The sequence below is a fragment of the Scyliorhinus canicula genome, chromosome 6, assembly GCF_902713615.1.
Source record: "Scyliorhinus canicula chromosome 6, sScyCan1.1, whole genome shotgun sequence".
Classification (NCBI taxonomy): Eukaryota; Metazoa; Chordata; class Chondrichthyes; order Carcharhiniformes; family Scyliorhinidae; genus Scyliorhinus; species Scyliorhinus canicula.
In genome coordinates this window covers 104,870,157-104,898,132 of record NC_052151.1, presented here as the reverse complement: position 1 = coordinate 104,898,132, position 27,976 = coordinate 104,870,157, and the positions used below count along the sequence as shown (strand labels likewise).

The 27,976-nt window shown below is 45.9% G+C and overlaps 1 protein-coding gene across 5 annotated transcripts in view; it reads right to left on the bottom strand.

Moving 5' to 3' along the window:
* The window catches only part of lama2 (laminin, alpha 2), a 607,521-nt gene that overhangs the window by 149,674 nt on the left and 429,871 nt on the right, over positions 1-27,976 (bottom strand). For 3 of the 5 annotated variants that reach the window (XM_038799795.1, XM_038799796.1, XM_038799798.1), the window contains 6 exons: positions 25,784-25,911; positions 24,495-24,612; positions 21,058-21,192; positions 13,557-13,681; positions 2,764-2,850; positions 1,280-1,473 (listed from right to left, as the gene is read on the bottom strand). In XM_038799795.1, the coding sequence (XP_038655723.1) occupies positions 1,280-1,473; positions 2,764-2,850; positions 13,557-13,681; positions 21,058-21,192; positions 24,495-24,612; positions 25,784-25,911 (787 nt within the window). The remainder of the gene's footprint in view (positions 1-1,279; positions 1,474-2,763; positions 2,851-13,556; positions 13,682-21,057; positions 21,193-24,494; positions 24,613-25,783; positions 25,912-27,976) is intronic. The other 2 variants (XM_038799797.1, XM_038799799.1) reach the window with 1 other exon arrangement.

Sequence of the window (27,976 nt, the reverse complement as noted above, 5' to 3'; positions counted from 1 at the left end):
CTGCTACCATTTCTATTTCTGGAACAACATTTTGGGAAGATAGATACTTCATTCTTTAACCTGATGAAAACCATCTATCTGAATGCACAGTAGAAACCTATGAGGAAACAAACTGAGGATTAAAGCCATTCTCAGTAAAGAATTGCATTCAACAAGCAAGACTCTGTGGTAGATTTGGAAGATTGTGGCAGATCTGCTAAACAATGCAGAATTCTAAGTATACTAAGGGAGTGATTTACCGGACACATCCCACCGGAATCGGGATGGGACGTGATCTGTAGATCCTAGGAGCAACCTCTCCCGGAATTTCAGAGAGTCGTTACACCTTGTGAGAGCTAACCAGATCTAGATCCCTCTCACAATGGGCGGTGGCCAGACTCGCACAGTTAAATGAACTTAAAAGTCTATTTAACTACGTCTATGCCACATCGAACAACCACCCTTTATTTACCTGCCTTGCCGAGGAGACCCCAGTCGGACGCCATTTAGCACTGATCCCCACAAACGGATCAGGTGAAACGACACTTGGGGGGAAGGAACGTCTCCCAGGCAATCGGTAGCCCCTGGGTGGTCAACCTCTGGCCAGGGTGGCACCGTGGCACTGCTGATGCCATCTGAGAACCTGAGCACTTCCATCCTTAAACCATGACAGTGCCCCCTGGCATTGCCAGGGTGACCAGGTAGCACTGCCAGGGTTCCCGGCTGGCAGTGCCAAGGTGCCAGGCTGACATTTTCCACGCACTGGGAATTGGCCCCAGGGGTGCTCTACCCACGTGAGGTGGTGTGGGGAGCCCAAGTACCCCCTTATAGGAGGGTTGGGCCATGGGGGGGGGGGATCCGGAGGTTGCGTCAATGGTGCGGGAGGTCAAGTGATCGAGCCGCCATCTAGAAATGGTGCCCCGGTCTCTTCCTGCACCGGTGAGTGGAGCTTCTCAGTGCAGGGACTGCGGCAGTGTGGCCCCAGAGGGACGTTCCCCGTGGGGGGGGGGGGGGGGGGGGGGGGGGGGGGATTACTGGGTTCACCCGAAGTTTGCAAAATTCAGAATCTAGTTTGTTGTGAATGGTTTCAACAGCATCAGTATCAAACCAGAAATGACTGAAGTTGGAGGCTATTTGAAAAATCACCGGCCTGTATTTATAGCAAACCTTCCGAAATGATGAATCCATAGCTGTATGGTTTATGAAGTCCAGTCATTTGAAACTGTTACGTTAGAGAAAATGTAAATGCAGACAAGTCAGCGCACACGATTTTAATAATAGTTGATGTGAGGATACGTACAAATACATTTCGTGCCCACACGAACATGCCACTCCGTGCAGCTATCACAGTTCCAGCCCTTCATTCCTGGTTTGCAATTACACTGACCAGTGGCTTTGTCACATGGTACAGGTAATGAACCAATTGGATCACACTCACATTGTATACAAGAGCTTCCTTCAATTCTTGGATTACCATAGTAACCAGATAAACACCTAAAAATGACAAAATCAGAATTTTCAAAACAGTAATATTCAAATGCATTTGATAAATGTAAACCGTAAACTCAGACATTTTGGGAGACATTTTTTGGAAATAAATCCTGGAACCCACTCTGATCCAGTCCCATATTCTTCAATCATATGTATTTAGATACTGCACATGACTACCCCACCATTTCTAGTGCTGGTACATGCCTGCTCGCACACATGCCCACCTGCAACATAAGGCAGCCTGCACTCCCAGGAAAACAAGTTTAAAAACTATTTAATCGTCGTTGCTTTCTCAATGGGCCAGATTCTGCAAACCAAGTGGTCTCTTTGTGATTGAGTTATGGACCAGGGTTTAGAGAACCCCAAATTATGTCATGGAGTTCACCTGACCCACGACTTTTACTAGATTGAGGTATGGGGAGCATACGGCAGAAATCAAAAAGTATTTTTTTAAAGCAAAACAATGGTTATTCTATGAACTCAACTTAACTTTTTTAAAACATAGTGAACATCTTAGCAACCATCAATTCAAATACAGCCCCAAAAGAATACAACACTATGTAATCTTTAAACTTTCCTTTTCACATCCATAAGAAATAAAAAAAACTTTTAACAGAAGCACATCAGGTTTAAATTCACTACTGAGAACAGTTATCACTCTGAATTCACCAAATGATCAAGAAATAGTCTTTACATGGCAGAGAGAACAACAGTACACATTCTTTGGCTGGCTGCAGCTCCGACATTGAAACCAAACCAAAAAAGACACAGACACACCCAAGCTTTTCTCAAAGTGAAACTAAAAAGCGGAGCCAGAGCTCAGTTCCACCCACACTCTGACATCTTAAAGTGACATTCTCATGACAATTGAACGATTTCAGGAAACTAGCCTGTTACATATTTAAATCCCCAAGGTCTTTAGGAACATTGGATTTAAGAAATGTACCAATATCCTTAGTTTTCAGAATTGCAATGTACAAATAATGAGTAGGTTGTATGACATAGCATCCTTATTTCTGTTTTATCACATCACATCATATCAATCTAATTTCTACCTACTCTTGCCCAAACGATGCAACCCTTCTGCCTTCAGACTCCCCCTAATCTCTGGGTCACCATATATACATTGATTTTTTTATATTAAAAAAAAATCTTCGGCATGAAATGTTTCAGAAAATATGCAGAATGCTTCGGAATTATTTTTGTTTTCATAGTTATTTAATAATCCTTATAATTAACAAATCAATCCTGGAATTATTATATGACATGTATATGATTGAAATGACATTTTACCTGTCACAGTACTGTCCCTCATATCCCTCTTGACATGCATCACAGCGATAAGCATTATGTCCTTCCATAACACAAGTCGGACTAAAGCTAAAAATAATTAAATACAAAAGTTCAACTAAAGCTAAATTGATAGCAAATTAATTGAAAATTATTGTGCATTCATTTTCAATAATGGCAATAAATGTCAGGTCGCAATGATATTAAAATAAAACTAATTACTTGATGCAAGAACACAGTTTTCCTTGAGGGGCTGGGCTGGAAAGCGAGGTTAATTCGTTGCACTGCAGAAAGAATCTGACCTCTTATGATACCATATCTAAATTGCAACATGGGTCAACATTCAGTTCATCCAGAAAACAAGCGAACAGTTTTGTCAGGCAGGTGCCATGCCTGACTCCTGCAACAAAAAGTCTTAAGAGACACAGCTGCCAGGACTGTCTCTGCAGTTTTGTTAAACTTTTGGTCCTCACTGAAACATGGAGTAATTTTAATCACAGATAATGAGAAAGTTAAACACCACAATGAAAAATGAAAAGAGATACTCCAGAGAAATGTCCATTGGCTCAGAAACAAAAATTAGGGGCAAAGGAGCAGAGATAAACAATTCTTTCTTGAGTTCGGGAAAGGAGGGGGTGGCAATGCGAAGCCTGTACCAACGCAAAGAAAACTCCATCACTAAAATGCAGATGAGGTGAGAGGAATTTATTCTGATCTTCTGCTCCATTTTGTTTCTGATAATCTATCAATCATCGTTCAACAAATCTCAAATAAAGGTACTCCTGATCACTTAGTTGGCTGAGCCTGTGGTAAAAGGTAAACAGATCTCAGTTCATTCCCTAGACCATGTTGAGCCTGGTCTCACCTCGAGCCACTGTACAGGCACAGTTACTCAACTTTATTTTTTAAAAAATATCTTTATTGAACATTTTTACACTAACAGTACCCAACCCCCCCCCCCCCCCCCCCCCACCCCCACCCCGCCAACCGCCAAGCCGCAACCAGTTCTCCAAAGTGAAAAATAAACAACTCCCATCTCTGGTGGAACCCCGCATCTGCCCCTCTCAGGGCACATTTTACCCTTTCCAAGGCAAAGAATTCCAACAGGACCCCAGCCAGGGGAGGACCTTACCGCCACCCTAATAGGGTCCACCTGAGAATGATCAATGATGCAAAAGCTAAGGTGCCTGTCCCCTCTCCCGTCTGCAACCCGGCAGGTCCTACATCCCGAATATGGCCTTTGGGGACCTGGCTCCAATTCTATATGCAGAACCTCGGACGTGGTGCAAAGAAACGACTCCCGATATCTCCCCAACTTTGGGCAGGACCAGAATATATGGGCAGCACGGTGGCATTGTGGATAGCACAATTGCTTCACAGCTCCAGGGTCCCAGGCTCAATTCCGGCTTGGGTCACTGTCTGTGCGGAGTCTGCACATCCTCCCCGTGTGTGCGTGGGTTTCCTCCGGGTGCTCCGGTTTCCTGCCACAGTCCAATGATGTGCAGGTTAGGTGGATTGGCCATGCTAAATTGCCCTTAGTGTTCAAAATTGCCCTTAGTGTTGGGTGGGGTTACTGGGTTATGGGGATAGGGTGGAGGTGTTGATCTTGGGCAAGGTGCTCTTTACAAGAGCCGGTGCAGACTCGATGGGCCGAATGATCTCCTTCGGCACCTTAAATTCTATGAATCTATGAATATGGACACGCTTGGCTGGGCTCCTCCCACAGGGCTCACAACTATCTTCCACCCCCTCAAATAGCCAGCTCATCCTTTGTTAAATGTGCCCTATATACCACTTTTAGTCAAATCAATTCCAACCTCGCACACGAGGGAGAGGCTTTGACTCTTTGCAGCACTTTGCACCATAATCCTCCTTCCAGGCCCATCGCCAGCTCTTCCTCCCACTTGTCCTTAATCCCTTCCATAGACTTCTTATCCTTCTCCATAACTCCATAGGGTTTATAATCATCTTGAAAAGAACAAGTTGATTAGCGATACTCAACACGGTTTTGTGAAGGGTAGGTCATGTCTCACAAACCTTATTGAGTTTTTTGAGAAGGTGACCAAACAGGTGGATCAGGGTAAAGCTGTTGATGTGGTGTATATGGATTTCAGTAAGGCGTTTGATAAGGTTCCCACGGTAGGCTATTGCAGAAAATAAGGAAGTATGGAATTGAAGGTGATTTAGCGGTTTGGATCAGTAATTGGCTAGCTGAAAGAAGACAGAGGGTGGTGGTTGATGGCAAATGTTCATCCTGGAGTTCAGTTACTAGTGGTGTACCGCAAGGATCTGTTTTGGGGCCCCTGCTGTTTGTCATTTTTATAAAGACCTGGAAGAGGGTGTAGAAGGATGGGTTAGTAAATTTGAAGATGACACGAAGGTCGGTGGAGTTGTGGATAGTGCTGAAGGATGTTATAAGATACAGAGGGACATAGATAAGCTGCAGAGCTGGGCTGAGAGGTGGCAGATGGAGTTTAATGCGGAAAAGTGTGAGGTGGTTCACTTTGGAAGGAGTAACAGGAATGCAGAGCACTGGGCTAATGGCAAGATTCTTGGTAGTGTAGATGAACAGAGAGATCTCGGCATCCAGGTACATAAATCCCTGACAGTTGCCACCCATGTTAATAGGGCTGTTAAGAAGGCATATGGTGTGCTAGCCTTTATAAGCAGGGGGATTGAGTTTCAGAACCACAAGGTCATGCTGCAGCTGTACATAACTCTGGTGCGGCCGCACCTGGAGTACTGCGTGCAGTTCTGGTCACCACATTATAGGAAGGATGTGGAAGCTTTGGAAAGGGTTCAGAGGAGATTTACTAGGATGTTGCCTGGTATGGAGGGAAGGTCTTACGAGGAAAGGCTCAGGGAATTGAAGTTGTTTTCGTTAGAGAGGAGAAGGCTGAGAGGTGACTTAATAGAAACATATAAGATAGTCAGAGGGTTAGATAGGGTGGACAGTGAGAGTCTTTTTCCTCGGATGGTGATGACCAACACGAGGGGACATAGCTTTAAATTGAGGGGTGATAGATATAGGACAGATGTCAGAGGCAGTTTCTTTACTCAGAGAGTAGTAGGGGTGTGGAACGCCCTGCCTGCAATAGTAGTAGACTCGCCAACTTTAAGGGCATTTAAGTGGTCACTGGATAGACATATGGATGAAAATGGAATAGTGTAGGTCAGATAGGCTTCAGATGGTTTCACAGGTCGGCGCAACATCGAGGGCTGAAGGGCCCGTACTGCGCTGTAGTGTTCTATGTTCTATGTTCTATAACCCTGCCATTAATCGCTGAGAAAACCTCACTCTCGAAAACCTCCCACCCCCCCCCCCCCCTCGACAGTACTTCCAGCAAGGAGGGCGGTGCCACCGGGAAACTCGGAAAAGTCTTTCTTGTGAAATTTGGCACCTGCATATACCTAAAGCCTTCCTCACCCTGCTGCCCATAAGCCACCCCCAAGTCCTCTAAACTTGCAAATCTCCCGTCCAGAAACAGATCCTTCATCTCTTTCACGTCTTTCTTTTCCATCCCCGGGACCTCGCATTCATTCTCCCTGGCTCAAATCCATGATTTCCTCTTATCGGTATCGCCCTCAACCCCTTCCCCAACTAGACGTGCTGTTGAAATTTCCCCCAGATCCTCAGCGTGGCTACTACTACTGGGTTCCCAGAATACTTCCCTGGGGCTAGAGGCAGCGGTCTAATTGCTAGCACCCGCCACCCCGACCCTCGAGAGAATCCCACCTCCATCCGCACCCACAAAGCTTCCAACTCTGTCCTCCATTTCCGCACTGTCTCCACATTCGTCGGCCAGTAATAGTGCAACAGATTCAGAAGAACCAAGCCCCCCCCCCCCCCCCGAGTGCCACCCACTTTGGAGCACCACCTTCCTTAACCTTGCCACCTTCACCACCTACACAAACGATGAGTCCAGCCTTTCCACCCCTCGAAAAAATGCCTTTGGCAAAAAGACTGGCAGACACTGGAACAACAACAGAAACTGTGGCAAAATATTCATTTTGACAGCCTGCACCCCAAGGCCAAGAACTCCAACAGTTTTGACTGCCTGCACCCAGCCAGCCAATGATAAAGGAAGTCTATCCCACCTCCCCAGACCCTCCATCACCTTCCTTACCAGACACGTGATGTGTAGCTTACGGACCAGCGAGCAGTCCCGCGCTACCTGCACCTCAAATAGCTAAAGTGAGTTGTCGCCACCCTAAATGGCAATCCTTGCACTCCCGCCCCTGCACCCGAAAGAGACTCAACAAAACACTCACATTTTCCTGAATTTAATTTGTACTCCGAAACGCTCCAAATTTCCCTAGCAACTCCATTATGTCCCTCACCGAAGAGCCCTGGACGGAGATGTACAGCAGTAAGTCATTTGTGTAAAGAGACATGCTTTGCTCCATCCACCACCCCCCTCACTATCCCCTCCATAAGCCCGAATCCCTCAGCACAATCGTTTAGAGCTCAATCGCCAATGTGAATAGGGCAGACATGGGTCATCCCTGTCTCGTTCCCTGGAATAGAGGAAAGTACTCTGACTAAATCTCATTTGGCTGTACACAAGCTGTCAGATCCTTATATAGCAACTTTGCCCAAGCCACTAACTTAGGCCCAATCCAAAATTTCTCCAGTACTGCAAAAGGTACCCCCACTCCATTCTGTCACATGATTTCTCCGCATCCAAGGCCAGAAGGCCATAAGACATATGAGCAGAATTAGGCCACTTGGCCCATCGAGTCTGCTCCGCCATTCAATCATGGCTGATATTTTTCTCATCCCCATTCTCCTGCCTTCTCCCCATAACCCCCGATTCCCTTATTAATCAAGAACCTATCTATCTTTGTCTTAAAGACACTCAGTGAATTGGCCTCCACAGCCTTCTGCAGCAAAGAGTTCCACAGATTCACCACCCTCTAGCTGAAAAAATTAATCCTCATCTCTGTTTTAAAGGATCGCCCCTTTAATCTGAGATGGTGTCCTCTAGTTCTAGTTTTTCCTACAAGTGGAAACATCGTCTCCACGTCCACTCTACCCAGGCCTCGCAGTATCTTGTACTTTTCAATAAGATCCCCTCTCATCCTTCTAAACTCCAACGAGTACAGACCCAGAGCCCTCAAACGTTCCTCATACGACAAGTTCTTCATTCCAGGGATAATTCTTGTGAATCTCCTCTGGACCCTTTCCAAGGCCAGCACATACTTCCTTAGATATGGGGCCCAAAATTGCTCACAATACTCCAAATGGGGTCTGACCAGAACCTTATACAGCCTCAGAAGTACATCCCTGGTCTTGTATTCTAGCCCTCTTAACATGAATGCTAACACTGCATTTGCCTTCTTAACTGCCGACTGAACCTGCACATTAACCTTAAGAGAATCATAAACAAGGACTCCCAAGTCCCTTCGTGCACCTGCTTTCCGAAGCATTTCCCCATTTAGAAAATAGTCTATGCCAAGATTCCTCCTTCCAAAGTGCATAACCTCACATTTTTCCACATTGTATTTCATTTGCCACTTCATTGCCCACTCTCCTAGCTTGTCCCAATCCTTCTGCAGCCCCCCTTGCTTCCTCAATACTAACTGTACCTCTACAGATCTTTGTATCATCTGCGAACTTAGCAACAGTGCCTTCAGTACCTTCTTCCAGATCATTAATGTATATTGTAAAAAGTTGTGGTCCTAGCACAGACCCCTGAGGAACACCATTAGTCACCGGCTGCCATCCTGAAAAAGACCCAGTTATCCCACTCTTTGCCTTCTCCCAGTCAGCCAATCCCTTTATCATTGGCTGGCTGGGTGCAGGCAGTCAAAACTGTAGGAGTCTTGGCCTTGGGGTGCAGGGTGTCAAAACGAATATTTTGCCACAGTTTCTGTTGTTGTTCCAGTGTCTGCCAGTCTTTTTGCCAAAGGCATTTTTTCGAGGGGTGGAAAGGCTGGACTCATCGTTTGTGTAGGTAGTGTAGGTAGCTAATCCTCTGTCCATGCCAGATTCTTACCCTTAACACCATGGGCGTTTAATTTATTTAAGTCTCCGATGCGGCACCTTGTCAAAGGCCTTCTGGAAATCTAAATAAATCACGTCCTTTGTTTAACTTGCTTGTTATCTCCTCAAAGAACTCTAACAGGTTTGTCAAACACGACCTCCCTTTGTCAAAGGCCGTGCTGACTCAGTCCTATTTTACCATGCACTTCCAGTGCTTCACGATCTCATCTTTAATAAATGACTCTAAAATCTTACCAATGACCGAAGTCAGGCTAACGAGCCTATAATTTCCCGTCTTCTGCCTCCCTCCCTTCTTAAACAGTGGTGTTACATTAGCCACCTTCCAGTCCTCTGGGACCCTGCTTGCCACCAGTGATTCCTGAAAGATCATCACTAATGCCTCCACAATTTCCTCAGCTATCTCTTTTAGGACCCTGGGGTGTAGTCCATCCAGTCCAGGTGACTTATCCACCTTCAGACCTTTCAGTCTCCCCAGAACCTTCTACTTAGTAATGGTTACTGCACTCACCTCTGCCCCCTGGTTTTCCTGGAGCTCAGGCATGCCACTGGTGTGTTCCACCGAGAAGACTGATGCAAAGTAACTATTCAGTTCATCTGCCACTTCTTTGTTTCATATTATTACTTCTCCAGCCACATTTTCTAGTGGGCCAATGTCTATTTTTGCCTCTCTCTTACGTTTTATATATTGAGAAAATCTCTTCCATTCTTCTTTTATATTACTAGCTAGCTTGCACTCGTACTTCATCTTCACCCCCCTTTATTGCTTTTTTAGTTATCCTATGCTCGCTTTTAAAGGCTTCCCAATCCTCTGGTTTCTCAGGCCACCACCACCTCCAACTCCCTCCCTTCTACGGTGCACCACATTGGGCAGCCGCACATTCAGCGACAGCTGCCTATCTTTGATGAATGCCTGTCTGATCCTCCCCCACCACCTACGGAAGACACCCCTCCAGTCTCACCTTCAGTACCTTCGCCAATATCTTAGAATCCACATTCAGTGGACAAATAAGCCTACACGACCTACACTCCACCAGGTCCTTATCTTTTTTCAGTAACAACAAAATAGTCTCAAGTAATCCCCCCCTTCGACATCGCATCCTCAAACATTGCCACCATCAGCAGCACCAACTTGTCCTTAAACCTTCTATTAAACTCCACCAGGAACCCATCCGGTCCTGGCGCCTTACCTGACTGCATCTTCCCTATAATTACCTTCGCTTCCTCCAAACCTAACGGCTCCTCTAACTCTGCCCTTTCAACCTCCCCCATCTCTAGCCACTCCAGATGCTCCAAAAACTCCCTCATCCCCGACTCATCCTCCGGTGGCTTATATAACCCCCTATAATAATCCTCAAACACCCTGTTCACCGGCTCTGGGGCCACCACCACCCCTTCAGTTCCATCCCTAATCTGCACAATCCCCCTCGCCGCTGCCTGCCACTGGAGCTGGCCCACCAACAATCGACGTGCCTTCTCACCATACTCATACACAACCCCTGCCATGCTCGTCTGAACTGCAGAGCCGCCCTGCCCAATGACAGGTCAACTTCGCCTGCAACTCTTTCCTCCTCACCAATAGCCCCGGCTCCAAATCCTCTGTGTATCTTCCATCCACCTTCAAAATGTCCTCTATCAGCCGCTGCTGCTCCTCCCACACTTCCCTATGCACCTTCACCTTAAATATGATGACCTCACCCCTCACTACCAACTTCAATGTCTCGCAAACCACTGGCGATGGGACCTCCCCTTTCAATTAAACTCCACATACGCCTCCCTCACCCTCCCAATCTTAACGTAAATGTTTGGGTCCGCCAGCAAGCCCACATCCAGCCTCCACACCGGTCTCTAGGCCGGATCCCTCTGCAAGGCCTCAGCCACCCATGATATCCACCGTGTAATCTGATATCCCAATCACCGAGTGCTCCGCCTTCTTTACCTCCACCAGCAACCCCTTCCCTGTCACAAAAAATCGATCCTTGAACACACGTTGTGCGTTGGCGAAAAAAGGGAATATTTCCTGTCTCGTGGATGCCGATCTGCCCCTCCCATCTCCCTCATAAACCGCTCTAACACTTTCCCCCACTCATTGAGGGGGGCCAGTGAGTGCGCAGAGACCTATCCATCCTCACGTCCAGCGCCTTATTCCAATTTCCCCCCCCCCCCCATTATCTGCTGGTGAGTATCCAGGTTCAGTATGGCTAGGAACATCCTCCTCACAAACCCAGCGTCATCCCAGTTGGGACATACACACAGACCAACACCACTAACCTCCACTCCAGAGCATCCGTCATGTACCCACCACCTTCTCCATTTTGAACCTCACCCGCTTACCCACCAGTATTGCCACCACCTCGAGCCCTACTATCGAAGCCAGAAATGAACACCTGGCTCACCCAGCCTTTCCTCAGCCTCACCTTGTCCTTTACCCTCAGATGGGTCTCCTGCAACAGCACGGCATCCAATTTCAGCTGCGTGAAAGCGCGCGCTCTCTTCACCGGTCTCCCTAACCCTTGTACGTTCCATACCACCACTGGCTGGTGGTTTCTCATATGCACCGCCCCCCCCCCCCGTCCCCCACCCCCCCGTCCCCCACCCTACCCCACCCTTCCTACTGCCATGACCATCCTTCCAGGCTCTGCCTCCTAGGCAGGACACTTCCCCGGCCCTACTTACTGCTATCCTCTCCTTCCCCTTCCCAGCAGCCCCTTTGTCACTTCCTGTTGAAAACATCTCACCCAATATCGGTCCCATTCCCCCACCATTCACACGTCCCGGGCCCATCAAACCCTTCCCATACAAGCTCCAACAGCCGCGGCGGTGAACCACACTTCCGTTTACTAGACTAGCCAACATTGTATTTGCAGTGCCATGGCCCCTGCCAGAGGCCGCTTCCCACATCAAAAACTAAACCACACCAATCTCAATGTCCCCTTCCCCTCTAATCCCCATTACATCAAAACAAAACCCAAACAAAGTTATGCATAACACCCATACACGAAAAATATTCCAACTCAGAAAAAACAGAGATAGAACTCAGACGAAACTGCCAAAAGCCTAAATTCAGTCCAATCCCAGGCCTTCTGCCTTCACAAATGCCTCCGCCACCATCTCAAAATAATAGTCTCTGCCATTAAACGTGACCTTCAGCTTCGCCGGGTAGACCACACCAAACCGCTCGTTGCACATATACAGCACTGCCTTAGCCTGTCTGAAGGCCGCTTGCCTCCTTGCCAGCTCCGTTATCAAGTCCTGGTTTATGCGTATACCCTTGCATTTCCACTCCACCTCGGATCTCTGCTTCGCCCACCTCAGCACTACCTCCTTCACCTGAACATTATGGGAATTGATGATCACTGCAATGGGTGGCTCATTCATCCTTCATTTCGGCCGGAGCAACCGGTGGGCCCTATCCAACACCTACTGGGAGGGGTCCTATCCCTGCCCCATCAGCTTGCCATAATATTGGCAAAGTATTCTGTAGACTTCTGGCTCTCCAACCCTTCAGGCACACCCAGGATGCTCAGGTTATGCCTATGCAACCTGTTCTCCAGGTCTTCTACCTTGGCTCTCAGCCCTGTTAATTACTGCTTCCCTCATCCACCGAGGTGAAATGGTCACTATGCCATCAAAAGGCCTCCTCTATCCCTTTCATTTTCTTCCCTGCTCCCACACCGTCGTCAAAGTTCTCATCAGCTCCTCTCTCACCAGCGCGAGACTCTCTCCCACTCACGCCTTAAGCCATCATCATCATATAATGTTTTTTGAAATGTTTTGAAAACAGCCATTCAAACTCCCCAGCCATCACCTCCGTCATCTTCTTCACCGTGATGGGCGCAGCCCCACCCAGTGGGATGTCTCCCGCCATCTTTCCTTCTGCTGCACCCCGGTCGGCGGTGGACTTTCGCTCGCTGGTTTCTGACATTCTATAAATGTCCTAGACCTCCCACAGCTCCTCACGAACAAATCTTCACCAAAAACTAGACTTAAAAAGGCCATAAAAGACAGCTCTGGCAGGAACCACCGAACCTGTAACCTCCACCTACATGCCACAACTGGAAGCCTGACAATTACTAAACTTATTACCCGCAGGTTTAGAGGGAACGATTGACCAGGTTGCAGTCGCTCATTGCTATTTTATGCTTTGTTTTCCAATTGATCAAGTGAAGTAAGGTAAGAATCAGTGCTCCTTGCAATTGAACAGCCTGTTGTGTAGGAACAAACATGAAGACGGATCACTTGGGAGAGGTACTGGAAAATGACCAGCAAGGTTAAAATGCATGAGAGCAAAACATCAACACCTTGAGAAGAGATATGGGGAGAAGAAAATGGGGGAAAATATCTAATGACATGCACAATGTGATTTTTTTTTGAGTAAGAAAATGTTTTTAAACAAGTGGCAAGAATGGCTTCTGAAGGTCACAGAATAATTTAGATGAGTTTATGTGGGGGATTCCCCATTCCACCCCCCCCCCCCCCCCCCCCCCCCCCCAGTGTGTTTGTCGGCAAGGGGGCTTCACCGTATATTTTGCTGGCGAAAACGGCTGGAAAGTTCCAAAATTATTAAATTCAATATTCATGTGGAACTTCCAAAGATGTTCTCCAACTGGAGTTTAGCAGAACCTTCTAGAAGAATGGTGTAAATTTCTATAAACAACCACTTCATTGTTGTTCTGATATCTCAAGACATGATGAGTGACCATGAGGACCCTACAAACATTCAGACCCATTTTGTTAATTGGCAATTAAACTTGCCAAAGGCATCTGAAACATTTCAATCCTAGAATCTTACTTGTTACTGGAAATCTGAAGAGGACAAGCACAAGGACGGCAGTCATTTGGAGATCCTCTTACTGTCCCATAGTACCCAGGAGCACACACTTCACAACGTACACCAGCTGTATTGTCCCGACAATTCTGGTGGATGGAAAAAGATTCTCTTTAGTAAAAATATGCGTCCTTATTATAAACTGCATTAGTTGATATTTATAAATCTAAGCATTTCAAGTCATATTATTTCAGTCAAAAAGACAATACTTCAGAAAGCATATTATCCAGATGTTTTGAACGGAATCTGTCCAAGTATTTCACACAAAGCCATTTGACGAAGTCTCTTTTGACGAAAAACATTTGGAATTTCTCTTCGCAGCCAATATCAAGACTGCGTTCATATTAGCAAGCTCAGTGCCCAACATTCTTCCTGTCCCTAATCATTTATTTTATCTCATGATTTATTAGTTTGTAGAAAAGGACTGTCAGCGGCCAAGTACACAAAATCTGGCTTCATAACTTTGAGTTACACAAACAGAGGCAGAGTATTTTGTTTCTGAAAAATAACTGTTTTGTAATTATAGTTATGTGATCTCTCATTTCAGCAATATATGACTGAAAGAATTGAGCTCTAAGAGCTGTCATTCTTCTTTTTGGGGAAAAAAACATTTTCTATTGTTGCAAAATTGCTTTTTGTCCAACGATTGTTGGTTTGAAAAGATGCATTAGATATCATTTCTTTGTTGGCAGTAAACCAATAATCTCTTTCTACTAGAAAATTATTCACAATGGCCCAGATATTCCTAGAGTGTGCCCTGCTAGATTAGTTTGTGCACAAGTAAGTTTTAACACTTTTTTTGCCAATAAAGTTGCTGGAATTGCAAGCTCATAATGGCTTCGCGTGAACAGCAAGTCATCAGGGCCTTTGGTAAACGATGGGATAAACAGTGCAGCTCCTTTACCATGATTAAAGGATTGAGAAATAAACAAGGTCGGTAAGTTAGCGATTGTGGATTCAATGTTGCATCAGAAAAATAAATTAATCGCGAGGGCAATATCCAAGGTGCTTAACACACAGGTGGTGCCGAGTCCAGAGATAGCGATATTTGGAGTATCAGAAGACCCGGGAGTTCAGGGGGCGAAAGAGGCCGTTCGTCTTGGCCTTTGGCTTCCTAGTAGCCCGGAGACGGATTTTATTAATGTGGAGGGAATCAAAGCCCCCGAGTGTCTTGTTATGCTCTTGGCGTAGCATAAGCGGCTACCTTGATGTGCGCTCTGACAAAGGAAGGTTCAGACGTGGAGATAACTTCAACACGTTTATTGAACTATTTACAATTATCCTATTCGGGTTTGCCACTACTGTTAATCCTTTTATAGCTACTCAGACTGACAAACCAATCTTCTACAATCCACGTGGTGGGTGTGATGTTGAATCAACCCTGTGTCTGAACTCACTGAGTGTCTCCACTGGAAAGAGGAAGATCATGTGTGCTGTGTCCTTTATATATGGGTTGGTGTCACCTCTGTTTATCGTGAATGCCCATTGGTCGTGTCCTATCTAACTGACCTACTGGTTGAGTGTCTGTGTGTCATGTCTCTGGTGCTCCCTCTAGTGTCTAGCTAGTTTATTTGTACTTACGTTAACCCCTTGTTGGTCTACAGTGATGCATATCACTACATCCCCCCTTTTTTCATGTTACATATTTTCTGTACACTTAAAGAAAATTGAACAAAAAACAGGTAGATAAGCGATGCTCTGTACAAGTCACGATAACAGTGATCACTAAACAATAAGTCCAAATCATATGTGTGACTCAGAAACCCATCAATTATCATGGTCTTTCCTGTTTGGTTGGTGAGTTGGCGATGTTGATGGCGGCATGTCCTTGTGAACGCCATCAGTGTCCCTGTGCATAAGGAATCAAGAAGTGGTCAAATCACTTTGTTGCCTGATTTGGAGTCTTTTTTTCTTCCGATGCTTGTGATAGCGATGTTGGATGGCATCTCTCCTGAAAGCCATATTGCCTGTTGGTAGTGCAGCCCACGTGAATTGGGAAGATGCATCGTCCTGCCATGGTATGTCACTGTACTGAGCTGAGCAGTAACAGTGTCCCTCATGGGCAGAGTTGTACCATGTCGTACCAGTCGTAGTTCCATTGGTGCAGTCTTTGTTGTGCTTGCTGTCGACGATGTTGCCTTTGGTACGCGTCGTGTCGTTGTCTTTGATATGGTTGTCATAGGTTGTGATGTTGTGTTAGATGGTTCTGTTATTGTGTTCACTGCGCTGAAGGACCACACTCTATGGATAAAACGAGTCCTTCACACAGTTACTCGTGTCAGCGTGCTTTGTGGCATCTGCTGTTTTCTTTAGCGTGCCGTAACTGAGTTTGCGGCGCTCACCGTCTGGAGTCATGTCCGGCTTACTTGAATCAGATTTGGCTTGTGGTTGCTCCCCATCTGGAGTCTGGTCTGTTTGACCTGAGTCAGTGTTGGTTTGTCGATGCTCCCCATCAGGAGTCTGGTCTGTTTGACCTGAGTCAGTTTTGGTTTGTCGATGCTCCCCATCAGCAGTCTGGTCTGTTTGACCTGAGTCAGTTTTGGTTTGTCGATGCTCCCCATCTGGAGTCATAGCAGGTACACTGGAGTCAGCTGAGATTTCTTGCTGCTCCACATCTGGACAGTAAGAAGTCTTACAACACCAGGTTAAAGTCCAACAGGTTTGTTTCAAACACGAGCTTTCGGAGCACGGCTCCTTCTTCAGGTGAATGGCTCCTTCTTCACCTGAAGAAGGAGCCGTGCTCCGAAAGCTCGTGTTTGAAACAAACCTGTTGGACTTTAACCTGGTGTTGTAAGACTTCTTACTGTGCTCACCCCAGTCCAACGCCGGCATCTCCACATCATGGCTACCACATCTGGAGTCATTGCAGGTTCACTTGATTCAGCTGAGGTTTCTTGATGCTCTATGACAAGAGTCAAAACATTCATGAATGCATTTGCTTGTGGAGAGGCTCGAACGAATGACGTTTGAAGTAACGTGGTGTCACCGGAGTCACCGGTAGTCTCACTGTGATCGTCGAGTGCCTCTGTACACACTAGCTGAGGTCTGTCACATTGCACATCTTGTATGGGAAGTGGGATGCTGTCGTCACTTGTCTCACATACAGTGGATAGAGCCTCAGTAGCTTCTTGTTGTTCACTTGGGCTGGGTAGACTGTCAGAGTCTTCTTCTGGTGGCTCAAACAATGTGGGTAGACTGTCATAGTCGCTTTGTTGTTCACTTGAGCTAGGTAGACTGTCAGAGTCTTCTTCTTGTGGCTTAAACAATGTGGGTGGACTGTCATAGTCGTCTTGCTGTTCACTGGAGAGTGGTAGACTGTCATAGTCTTCTTGCTGTGCACTTGACATGGCAAACTGTCATTCTTTCTGTTGTTCACTTGAGCATGGCACACAAGCATCGTCTGCTGCTGGTTGCTCAGAGGAGGTTGCTAGACCCTCATGGTCTTGTTCATGCAGGGACCGCGCTTTGGAGTCTTGCATTGCTTCTATCGTGGAGGCTGTCCACGAGCTCTCTGTGGAGGCTTGTGTCACTCAAGTCACTTCTTGTGCGGAGACGTGCAGTTGCCTCGCTGTTGAGTCTTTCATCGCTTCCTGTGTAAAGGCTGGGACCCTTTGTGGTGCGTGGACCACTCTCTGTGTGGAGTCAGGAACCCTTTGCGGTGCGTGGACTACTCTGTGTGGCAGCAGGCCGCTCTCTGTGGGCTTGTACCGCTCTTTGTCTCTTGGTTTCAGGCCGCAGCATAATCCTGCACTCACGAGTCGGGATGTCATATATGCTGGGCTGAAGATCCTCAAATCCGAAGAACACATCCACATCTGAGTCGGATTCAGTACTGGGGTCACCATCGCTAATGAAAAAACCTTTGTCTGAGTCGTAGTCTTCTAGGACCATATCATCACTGTTTGTGGCGGAGCTGGCATTGGGCTCGTGATGTCCAAAGAAGGAATAAAGGTGGGAGTCGTAGTATTCAAGGACTGTATCATCTCTTTGGGCGGTGCTACCTGCTTGTTGCAGGGTTCTGCGGAGGTTACTTTCAGCTATTGGTTGAATTTCAGGCATTGTGCTGTCATTCCAGGTGAAAAAATCTTGTTTTACGGCTTTAAGATTTTTTTTTCGTGTTTTGGGCCATTTCCTCTTTAAGGGGGTGTGGTCCGGGGCCTCTGACATCACGAAGCGTGTGACGTCGGTCGTAGGAAGGGATTGGGCATGCCCAGATCTTTGTTCCTTTACTTGGGGCCTTTTTCTCCACTGCGCATGTGCAGCACCTTTACCAAGATGGCTACAATTCAAACCTGCAGATTTCTGCTGCAAGCCTACCTCGTGGTGAGTTTTGGTGCTTCTTTTACCTTTTTCTCTTGTATTCTCATCGCAGAATTCTTGGAATTTGTCCAGGACTGCTTGGAAATCGCTCTTGTTTTGCAGCTCTGAGTATTTGAAAGTCTGGAAGATTTCAGCTGCTACTGGACCCGCGATGGTGAGTAGAAGCTTTATTTTCTCTGCATCCGCCACGCCATCTTGGTTGGACGCTACCAGGTAGATCTCGAATCTCTGCCAGAACCAACGGCAGTTTATACTGAGATTGCCTTGGTACATGAGCTGATTCGGAACCGGAATCCCGAATATCGTCTTGCCTGGCTGTTGTTGCTGGTTGTCACTGCTTGCTGAGTTGTAACTATATGGATTGAAATGGTTACTCAACTGGTACCATGTCTTGTTATCCTCTTGGCGTAGCATAAGCGGCTACCTTGATGTGCACTCTGACAAAGGAAGGTTCAGACGTGGAGATAACTTCAACACGTTTATTGAACTATTTACAATTCTCCTACTCGGGTTTGCCACTACTGTTAATCCTTCTATAGCTACTCAGACTGACAAACCAATCTGCTACAATCCACGTGGTGGGTGTGATGTTGAATCAACCCTGTGTCTGAACTCACTGAGTGTCTCCACTGGAAAGAGAAAGATCATGTGTGCTGTGTCCTTTATATATGGGTTGGTGTAATGCTGCCCTGTGGTAGTGTCACCTCTGTGTGTATCGTGAATGTCCATTGGTCGTGTCCTATCTAACCGACCTATTGGTTGAGTGTCTGTGTGTCATGTCTCCGGTGCTCCCTCTAGAGTCTAACTGGTTTATGTGTACTTACATTAACCCCTTGTGTGTCTACAGTGATGCATATCACCACACTGAGTGTAGAGACTTGGGTTACCGACATGGCTGGGTTTCTCAGCCTCGAGAAAATAAAGTTTGCCTTAAGAGGGTCTACGCTAGAGTTCTCTCGGAGGTGGCAGCCGTTCGTCGACTTTCTCGGGGAAAATTAAAATGGCAGTCGCAGCAGCAATCCGTAGGGGGGGTCGGGGGTGGTTGGGGTGGGGTGAATGCTTCATTGGGATGGTGTGGGAAGACGGAATCGTGTGGAGTAATGTCTATTTAATTGTTATTTTATATTCTCTATTTGCACTATGTTAATGTTCACTCTAGTTTGTTTTGTTATTATTGTTACTACCTTTTTATTATGAAAAATTCTGCAAAACCTTAATAAAAATATTTTTTAAAAAATAAATAAATAAATGAAAAGAGGGAAAGGAAGATTGGAAAGAGAAATAAGAGACACAAAGGCAAATTTTAAAATATTTTTAAAATTCGATAATAGAAATCTCGTAAAACAATTAACAAACTAAAGAAATGAGATTTAATGTTAATAATTGTTCACTTTCTCAGCCAATGAGATTGATTGGCAGCCATGAATAAATAAAAAAATCTTCAGCTACCAACCCACAAGCTTAAGACTTGGTTCAAAACTTTTTCGGGTTGATATCTTATGCTAAGCTTCAAAGCGCTCTTCAAAACTTACAACTTTATTTCCTGCTGTTGATCACGGCTATAACCTTTTCTTTAAAAAGCAAATTACTGCAGATGCTGGAATCTGAAACGAAAGAGAAAATGCTGGAAAATCCCAGCAAGTCTGGCAACATCTGTAGGGAGAGAAAAGAGCTAATGTTTCGAGTCTGATGACTCTTTGTCAAAGCCTTTTTTTAATTCCCTACTCATTCCCCACTGACATCTTTGGTAAAATGTCTTGCGATATTCAATTATGAGCGGTGGTATATGAATATATGTTTCGTATTTATATTTCCCATTTAGGTTTTCTCCAGGCCACATACCATTTTCAGTTGAGCGCTCTCCATGAAAAATGTATGGGGCATCATAAGTGTTACCAAGTGTCCCACCAGTGATACCAACACAGAGTGAGCATCTTAAGCCCTCCACAATGATCTGCCCCTCTCTGGGGCCTGCCTGACAGGCCTGGTTGGGCAGGTTCCACTCACCTTCTTCTTAGGTCGCCTTCACTGTTTGCTGTTTAGCACAGGGCTAATTTTCTGGCTTTGAAAGCAGGCCAGCAGCACGGTTCGATTCCCGTACCAGCCTCCCCGAACAGGCGCCAGAATGTGGCGACTAGGGGCTTTTCACAGTAACTTAATTTGAAGCCTACTCGTGACAATAAGGGATTTTCATTTTGTTTTCATTCCTGGCTTTCTACAACATCAGTAGGGTCCTCTGCTCCTAGTGGAGCTGCTTCCAGATTGGCTGGCAGCTTTTAGAGGAAAAGCCTTTACCTTTTAAGGCCTGGAGTTCCCAGAAATGGTGATTGCTGGGTTGCCTGCGGCTTTTTGGGGCCCACGGCTGGGGCCGCCACCATGGCCAGTAAATTCAGACCATATATGTCAGGATGGTATGTGATTTGGAGGACAACTTAGAGAGAGGATGTTTGCATGATATTGTTACACTTGTCATTCTCAGTGCTTGAAATCAAAGGGCTGGGAGCTGCTGTAACAGAAAATTTGGTGAATGGCATCCAGTCCATCTTGTAGACAATATAGTGTACCAGTGGTGACTGGATGGATGCTGAGTCAACTATTAGAACTGCTGAACAACAACTTTCACTGACCTGAACGATTATGGGATGATTAAATGTTGTCCTGTCTGAGCATATGAGTATTCCATCACACTTCCGATTTGTACCTTGTGAAGAGGCCAGGAGATGAGCGAGTTATTGCAGAGTGCCCAGTCTCCGCTCTGTTATCACTGATATGGCTAGTCCTTTAAAATTAGTCTCAAGGTGTCTGTAGCAAGCAACCTAACTGTATTTACTGGTCAGGGGAGGTAATAGAGGCTGGCATGACCTGGCTCTTCTATGACATGAACATTGCCTGTCGAGTACTATTGGAGCTAAATTCAGTCAGATTTTAGAAGAGGAGAGAAACCATGCCATATCGTGCAGAATAAGGCTCTTTCACTTTTAAGCTTTAGTTTTTTTAAATTAAAGCACAAAATCTGGTGTTGAATCTCCAATAATGTAAGCCTTTTCCCTTTTTACAACAGTGATAATGTATGGAAAACAGAACTCCTTGCTGGAAATTAGCTTCTTCAGTTTTTTTGAGCAAATAATAAGAAACTATTTAGTACCTGACATATGGAGGTCTTCTGGTCACAGATGTCACTATGGCCGTTGCACTGACATTGTACACAGCTCCACATCACTGGTCTAGGCCCCCTGATTGTTGATCTCAATGGTGTTCTGTAATAACCTGGGACACAATCCTGAAGTAGAAAGAAAAAATAAGTCATTGTTAGATTTGATCAATTTCATGTTTATTTTAATGGCATTTTTATTGAAGTTTTCACATTTTTACAAATATTGCATCAAAACAAAAGAAAAATAGAGAAAACATCAGTATCAATGCAAAACAGGGACAGATCATAACAGAAGTCATTACAAACATAGGAACAAACAAGACCGGATGAGTCAGGGATAATATCCCCAGTGTGTTCCCTCCACGGATACAAGATTCGTCTGCACCAGCAGCACAAAGTTATGGGCGGCACAGAGCACAGTGTTGCTTTACATTGCCAGGGACCCGGTTTCCATTCCCAGCTTGGGTCACTGTCTGTACGGAGTCTACACATTCTCCCCGCATCTGCGTGGGTTTCCTCAGGATGCTCCAGTTTCCTCCCACATTGACATCACATTGACACCCACAATGCAGTTCGGATCCAGGACAGAGCAGAGAAACCATCCCATATCATGCAGTCTGCCTGGGCCTAAAAGAAAAAGCATGGATGCTCTGAATCTAAATTAAGAGAAAAGGTAAGAAAAAACCCCAAAACTGGGGGGGGGCCTTTTGCGATCACGGCGAGAACAAACTAACCTGACCAACTCCAAACCTTCACCCCACACTCCTTTCCAATCATCTTCCTTCTAAGCAAGATGGGGAGGAGACAACAAAAAGCACCCTCCTCCATCTACAACAAAGACTGTCAGACAATATAAGGTCCAAATATATTTAGGATAAAGGCTGTGCACAAATCCCGCATTCAACATTACACTTGATATGACATAAACTTATAAAATCAGGATAATCAATGGCAATGGCCAGACTATTCACTTCCCTGTAAATGGTAAAAACTGACAATATCAAGCAGACAACAACATGATCAACAGGGAGCAAAGTTCAGGATAATAACCGAGAAGCAGAAATGCAAGGCAGTCCTCAGGATAAAGACTTTGTCTCCGGCACAAGAAGAAAGTCAAAATCAAAGTGAGGCAGGATCATGATCAATGAGCACTCTTCAGGATCTCTCAAGCATTCCAACGACTGAATCATGGGACACCACTACTTCCACCATACCAGGCGGTCAACAACCTAAACCTGCACCATGCACCCCAAAATCAAAAATCTGATCTGCAGGTAGACATTTTTATTGGGTTCGTCAAGCCTGGAAATCTGTCGATTCAGCAAGCCTGACCTGGAGACGACAATTCAAGCCTCAGGAACAGCATGTATCGCTTCCAACAAGGAGTGTCTTCAAATAAATCCTCAGCCATTACGGGCGTTGTGTTTTGTCACCTGCAGCCAGTTGAGGTGAGTAAATTGGATTCAGCGATGTCCTATTGCTCTGCATTGGACTGGGCACTGATTGCCATCCTCCTGGCAGCCCACAGCATCTGTTCTCACCACAGCTGGAGCCGCACTTCGCCTACAGTCAGTTCCAAAGAACAAAAAACAATACAGCACAGGAACAGGCCTTCGGCCCTCCAAGCCTGTACTGTTCCATCCTTCCTCTGTGCAGTTCCTCCTCCACCTGAGGCTCCAGAAACACAGGGTGGACCAAACCAATTTTATTTGCAGTGGTTCAATATAGGGGAGAACCTTTCACCTCTGACTGAATGGTGCTTACCCTGGTCTTGACAGAGCTCACCCTGGTCTTGATGGAGATCATCCTGATGTTGGTTTCAGATTCGCTTTCAACCTCCCCTCAGTGATCCTTGCCCTCCCCTCAGTCGCACTTCAACTTCATGCTTCTTAGTTTCCTCTTCCCTCTTCCAAACAATTCTCGCTAACTGTCCACTTCGAAGACTGACATGCCTGCTTGACTTCCACATTAACCAGCCATAAAAATGAAGACCGATGAATCCCATGCCCCGTGAACATAATCAATAAATTAGCAATTAATCGCTGAACGTTGTGGTTTAACGAGTATGCATTGCAGGCAAGCATAATATAGTTAACTTTCTTCAACATGCCGTTGACTTTGCCATTCAGCTTCCCCACCCCATTGGGATAACTCGGCACTTCTACCCCCCCCCCCCCCCCCGCCCCCCCCCCCCCCCCCCCCGCCCCACATCAGAGACTTGACACTGTTCTTCTTGCGCTATTCAAAGGTTCCACTCCTATTCTCCCCCCTTTCTTGGCGAACATTAAATGCACCTGAAGTATTTGTCTGAGGGTTGATCATTTTAAATGAGTACCCAGCTTAACCACTGATAAAACAAATGGGATACTCAGCATCAATTAAAAATATGCAATACATTTCTCATGTATTTGTCAGCTAATAAAAAAATATATCAGAAAAATGTGCTGGAGGAAACATAACTAATAATTTTAAAGCTGGTTCGTATCACCACCAATAATATTTCACGCCATTAAAATCCAATAAGACAGTATCAATCATAATTCCAAACAGCCATCTAAGTCAATAATATTTGGTGCCACACAATTGTCTTTTCTGAAAACAAAATTTGACAAATATGTTCTGGTTAATTCATGTCATTCTCAGACAATTTAAGTAACTTTTCCTTACTCTACAAACTTGTTTTTGTAACAAGTATAAATTCAAATCATTGTTCTAAACTAATAGCATCAATTTACCTTGAAATTATTATTTGTTGGAACAAACTCTCAGCATGCTGAGTGAATAACGATGAACACAGTGTTATATTTTGAAAGCCTCTCATCATCTAACTTTGGAGGTGATTGGTTTGGTATGCATTTATATAAGTGCCATTCTTATTTAGTAAACTGTCTTAAGCATGAATCATTGTCCAACTGGTTCTACTCTAACTGCACATAATGTATGAATATAACTAGGAACATAGAATATAATACTGCTTCTAAGACTGACAGATATTTGAATTTCACATCGCTAATAAAAAAATCAAAATGACAAAACAATTCATTTCCAGATAATTCCCTCAGCCTCTGAGTAATATTGGTTGTGAAACAAATTCACATGCCTGCAGCAGAGCTTTTGGGTTTTGATGTGTAAAAAATGCTTCTCTAAATTATTTTTAGAAAATGGTAGACAGCTTATTGTCACCATGATTCCAGTTCACTGCTAGAAAGCTTCAGACTAATTTCCTCATAGAAGGCATCATGACCACAATATCAACGTCAACCTACTCCCGACATAAAAACTTCTTCACCCAGTGTATTCTTTCCAGACTCTTATCACATAATTATCTGTTCACGTATATTATTTGTTTCACTTATCTCTACAAATGTTTATTTTTAGGTCACCCTTTGTTTCATTCCACCACGGGCTCTAAGGACCATTGATATTACCTGGCATGACAAACCGGAATAACCTTCTGGGCAAAAGCACTGTTCAATCTGTTGGGCATGTTCAGCCAGGAAGTAACGATCACTGGCTTCTGCCACTTCCATAGATATCTCAGAGATCCTGGATTGACAATCGAAAGAAAAAAATAAATTTGGTAAACTTCTTGAAACATCCTATTGCGCCTTTAAATTGAAACTTCCTCTCTATTTTGCTTTTCACAGTCATTAATATGTGTATGTTTAGTCAGATTGCACATTTATGGCAAGCACACAAGCAGTTGGAGCTGCAGCTCATCATTCTCCATCAAATCGGCCACGCTGAACTTTAGTAGCAATGTTTTACAATCACTGCTTTCCCCGAATACGTGCTGGGTGAAATTCTGCTCCTGCAACTCAAAGTCAAGTGTGAGGAAAAAAAAAGTCACTTTCGTTCCTTAATGGAATGCCACGATTAGAATAATAATTCCATTCATGATTGGTATGACTTGTAGCAATTTATTGAAACAGCAGAATCATCTTAATGGGTAAACATTTTTGAGAAATGAAATGGTCCCCTTAATCTGATCGATTATACTAAAATCTTGGCAACACATGGATAATTACTGAGAGTCTGAACAAAGAAACACTCCCAATAAATGAAGCGAAAAAATGTCTTCAGAACTGCATCACAAAAGGTATCTGATCAAGTGAATCATGCTGCTGGAGCACTGCTATCACCAGCGTGATACAGTCAAATTTCAGATGGCAAATGTCCCTGTTGCAAATATACAGGCAGCAATTGGGAGGAACAGGAATAGGCCTTTTAGCCCCTCAAGTTAATTGCACTATTCAGTGAGGACATCATGGCTGGTCTGCAACCTAGCTACATATAAATGGGAAGGATTTTCCAGTCCCATCCACCGTAGGGATCATCCAGTCATGCAGAAACCCAATGGATTTATGGCTGTGACTGCAAATCCCCCATGGTGGGTCATGTCTCAATGGGCCCAGCCAAATGGTTTTGCTTTTTTTTTCCCGCACTTTGTTTTAAAATCCTATTTTTCAATGTATGTTTTTGTCCGAGCGTGCTTGCAACCCCTAATCACCACACAAGTCAAGTTTTCCTAATTTACAACTTCTCAAATAACGTCAACTGCCCGCCAACATGGGTTGGCTGGCCAAATCAGACAAGTGATTGGGGAGAATTCTGAACTCAGGTTTTAGAAAGTCAAATGTAAAATGAAAACTGTATATGCAGAATTAGAATTTCCCGAACTAGCATTCTAATTTCTTATGTTGGCTTCTGTGCATACCTGGTTTGTCTCATGAAAGTCCCATAAGATGCCTTGATGAGGATGGAGTCGATGTCATACAGCACATCCATGAAGTCTTTGCGAGAAACAGGTCTGCCATCTGGTGAATTGTCATATTTCCAATCATGCTGAAAAAAAAGTATTTTGAAGATCATTCACAGAAAATTATTTTGTTTGCCCCCACCTCCTCCCTCGGCTCCCAGTAGTCTATAACTATTTGAAAAAATGAGCAATTTTGAATAAAGGTATTGGCCACGATCTACCAGCTGCGCCGCATCCAAACGGGAGCACAACATGGCTGGTTGATGCCGGAAACAGCCAGTACGCCTCAAGAGATCGACCCAGGGCTCGCAAGGCATTGTGATAAGGATTTCACCCACAATGGGCGGGACCAAACATTGCATGCCTAAGTCGGTTTGAAACCCACTTAGGCATGCTCACCCGGGATCTGTCAGGTTCCCGGCATCTACCAACCTCCCCAGGGGGACCCCAGCCGGGCGTCGTTCACTACTGGTCCACACAAATTAGGCAGAATGGCACTCGGGAAGAAATGGGGGGCCTTTCGAGCCATTAGAGGCCCCTGGGTGGTCAGAGACAAGGCAGGGTGGCTCCCCCTTGAACCTGGTTACCTTGGCACTGCCAGGCAGGTACTGCAAAACTGGCAGGGGTGCCACCAGGGGACCCAGGTGGCACTGCTAAAGGTCAGAGATGTAGGGAGGCCATGCCCATGAAAGGAGGTTGGAGCGGGGGTGGGGGGGTATGAAGGGTGAAGGGTGTGCAGGGACTGTATGAATTGGCCACCAGAAGGCTGGGGAGGGGGTGAAATGCGGGGTCCTGGAAGGGGGAGTGGGAAGGCCCAAAAAGGGCTGCCCACAACAGCTGTCATTGCTTGCAGCAATGTGGTGCAATGCCCATGTCTGTGGGGGGTGATATTTCCTATGGATGGGGGAATATGGTGTACTCACAAGCCCATTTAGAGTTCAGGACACCCTTTCAAAATGGTGACCAGATCTCCGAGGAGCAGGTCTGGCCAGAGAGTTCAGCTCCCCAGCGATAAAAATAATTCTAAGGGCGAGATTTTTAGGCAGCACCTGCCCGGCGACCAGAAATTGTGGCCCGGGGTCAGCAGACCATTAAATGGTTCCTGCCCTGTATGTGGTGATCAAGTGGTGGGCACGGTAAAAACAAATAGGCCCAAGTGTGGGCCAGACTGGTGAGAAACTCTCCAGGGCCCCAAAAAAATGGGCCCGATTCTCCTCCAAAATTACAAAGTTAATTTCTTGCGATCTTTCAAAGAGTTTCCCTCTGGCTCTACTGGCGAGTTCCTCAAAGCTATTCAATGACACTTAGTCACCGTTTTGGGCCCTGGGGAGTGTCTCACCGGTTTAGCCCCCACTTAAAATTGTATTTAGCTTTGTGGAACTGAACTCCGAGATCGGGCCACCATTTTGAAAGGGTTCCCCGATCACGAAGTGAGCTTGTGGGCCCCAACCTCCTACCCCTGGGTAATGTCACCCCCCCCCAGACACATCGATCTACTCCACACCCCCCAAGTGAGGACACCCTGCTATGTGGTCCCTCCCATTCCCCCTTACAGCACCCTTTTCCCCATCCATCACACACCTAACTTCCCAGAGGCCCCTACGTACCTGCCCTGCACTCCCCCACCCTTCAAACCCACCCGTCTACCCTCATTTCATGGGCATGGCCCCCTTTGCCCCCTGACCCTAGACACTGCCACCCTGGCACCCAGACAATGCTTCTGCTGGCTTCACAGTGTCATCCGAGCAGCTTGACAGTGCCAGGGGGCAGTGCCAAGGTGCCATCTGGACAGTGCCAAGGTGCCCACGTTCCAGAGGGAGGGCCAGGGGACCATCCTGCACTTCCCCTGACCACATTGAGGTTTCCATGGCCCGGGAGACCTCCCCCCTCCCCCCCCCCCCCGGTACCGTTCTGCGTGGTCCATGTTTTGTGGACCAGCACTGATTGGCACCCGGCTGCAGTCTTGCTGGGGAGGCCGAGGAATCACGGGAGGCCACTGGATCCTGCGCAGCTAGGTGTGAATAGATTTACGACCTACTTCCGTGCGCCTATTTGGGACACGGTTCCGACTCCGACATCTCCGACTTCGGAGAACCCCGGGAGGCGCGGAGCCTATCGGGAAGCTCGCTGGAGGCCTCTCCTGGCATTCTC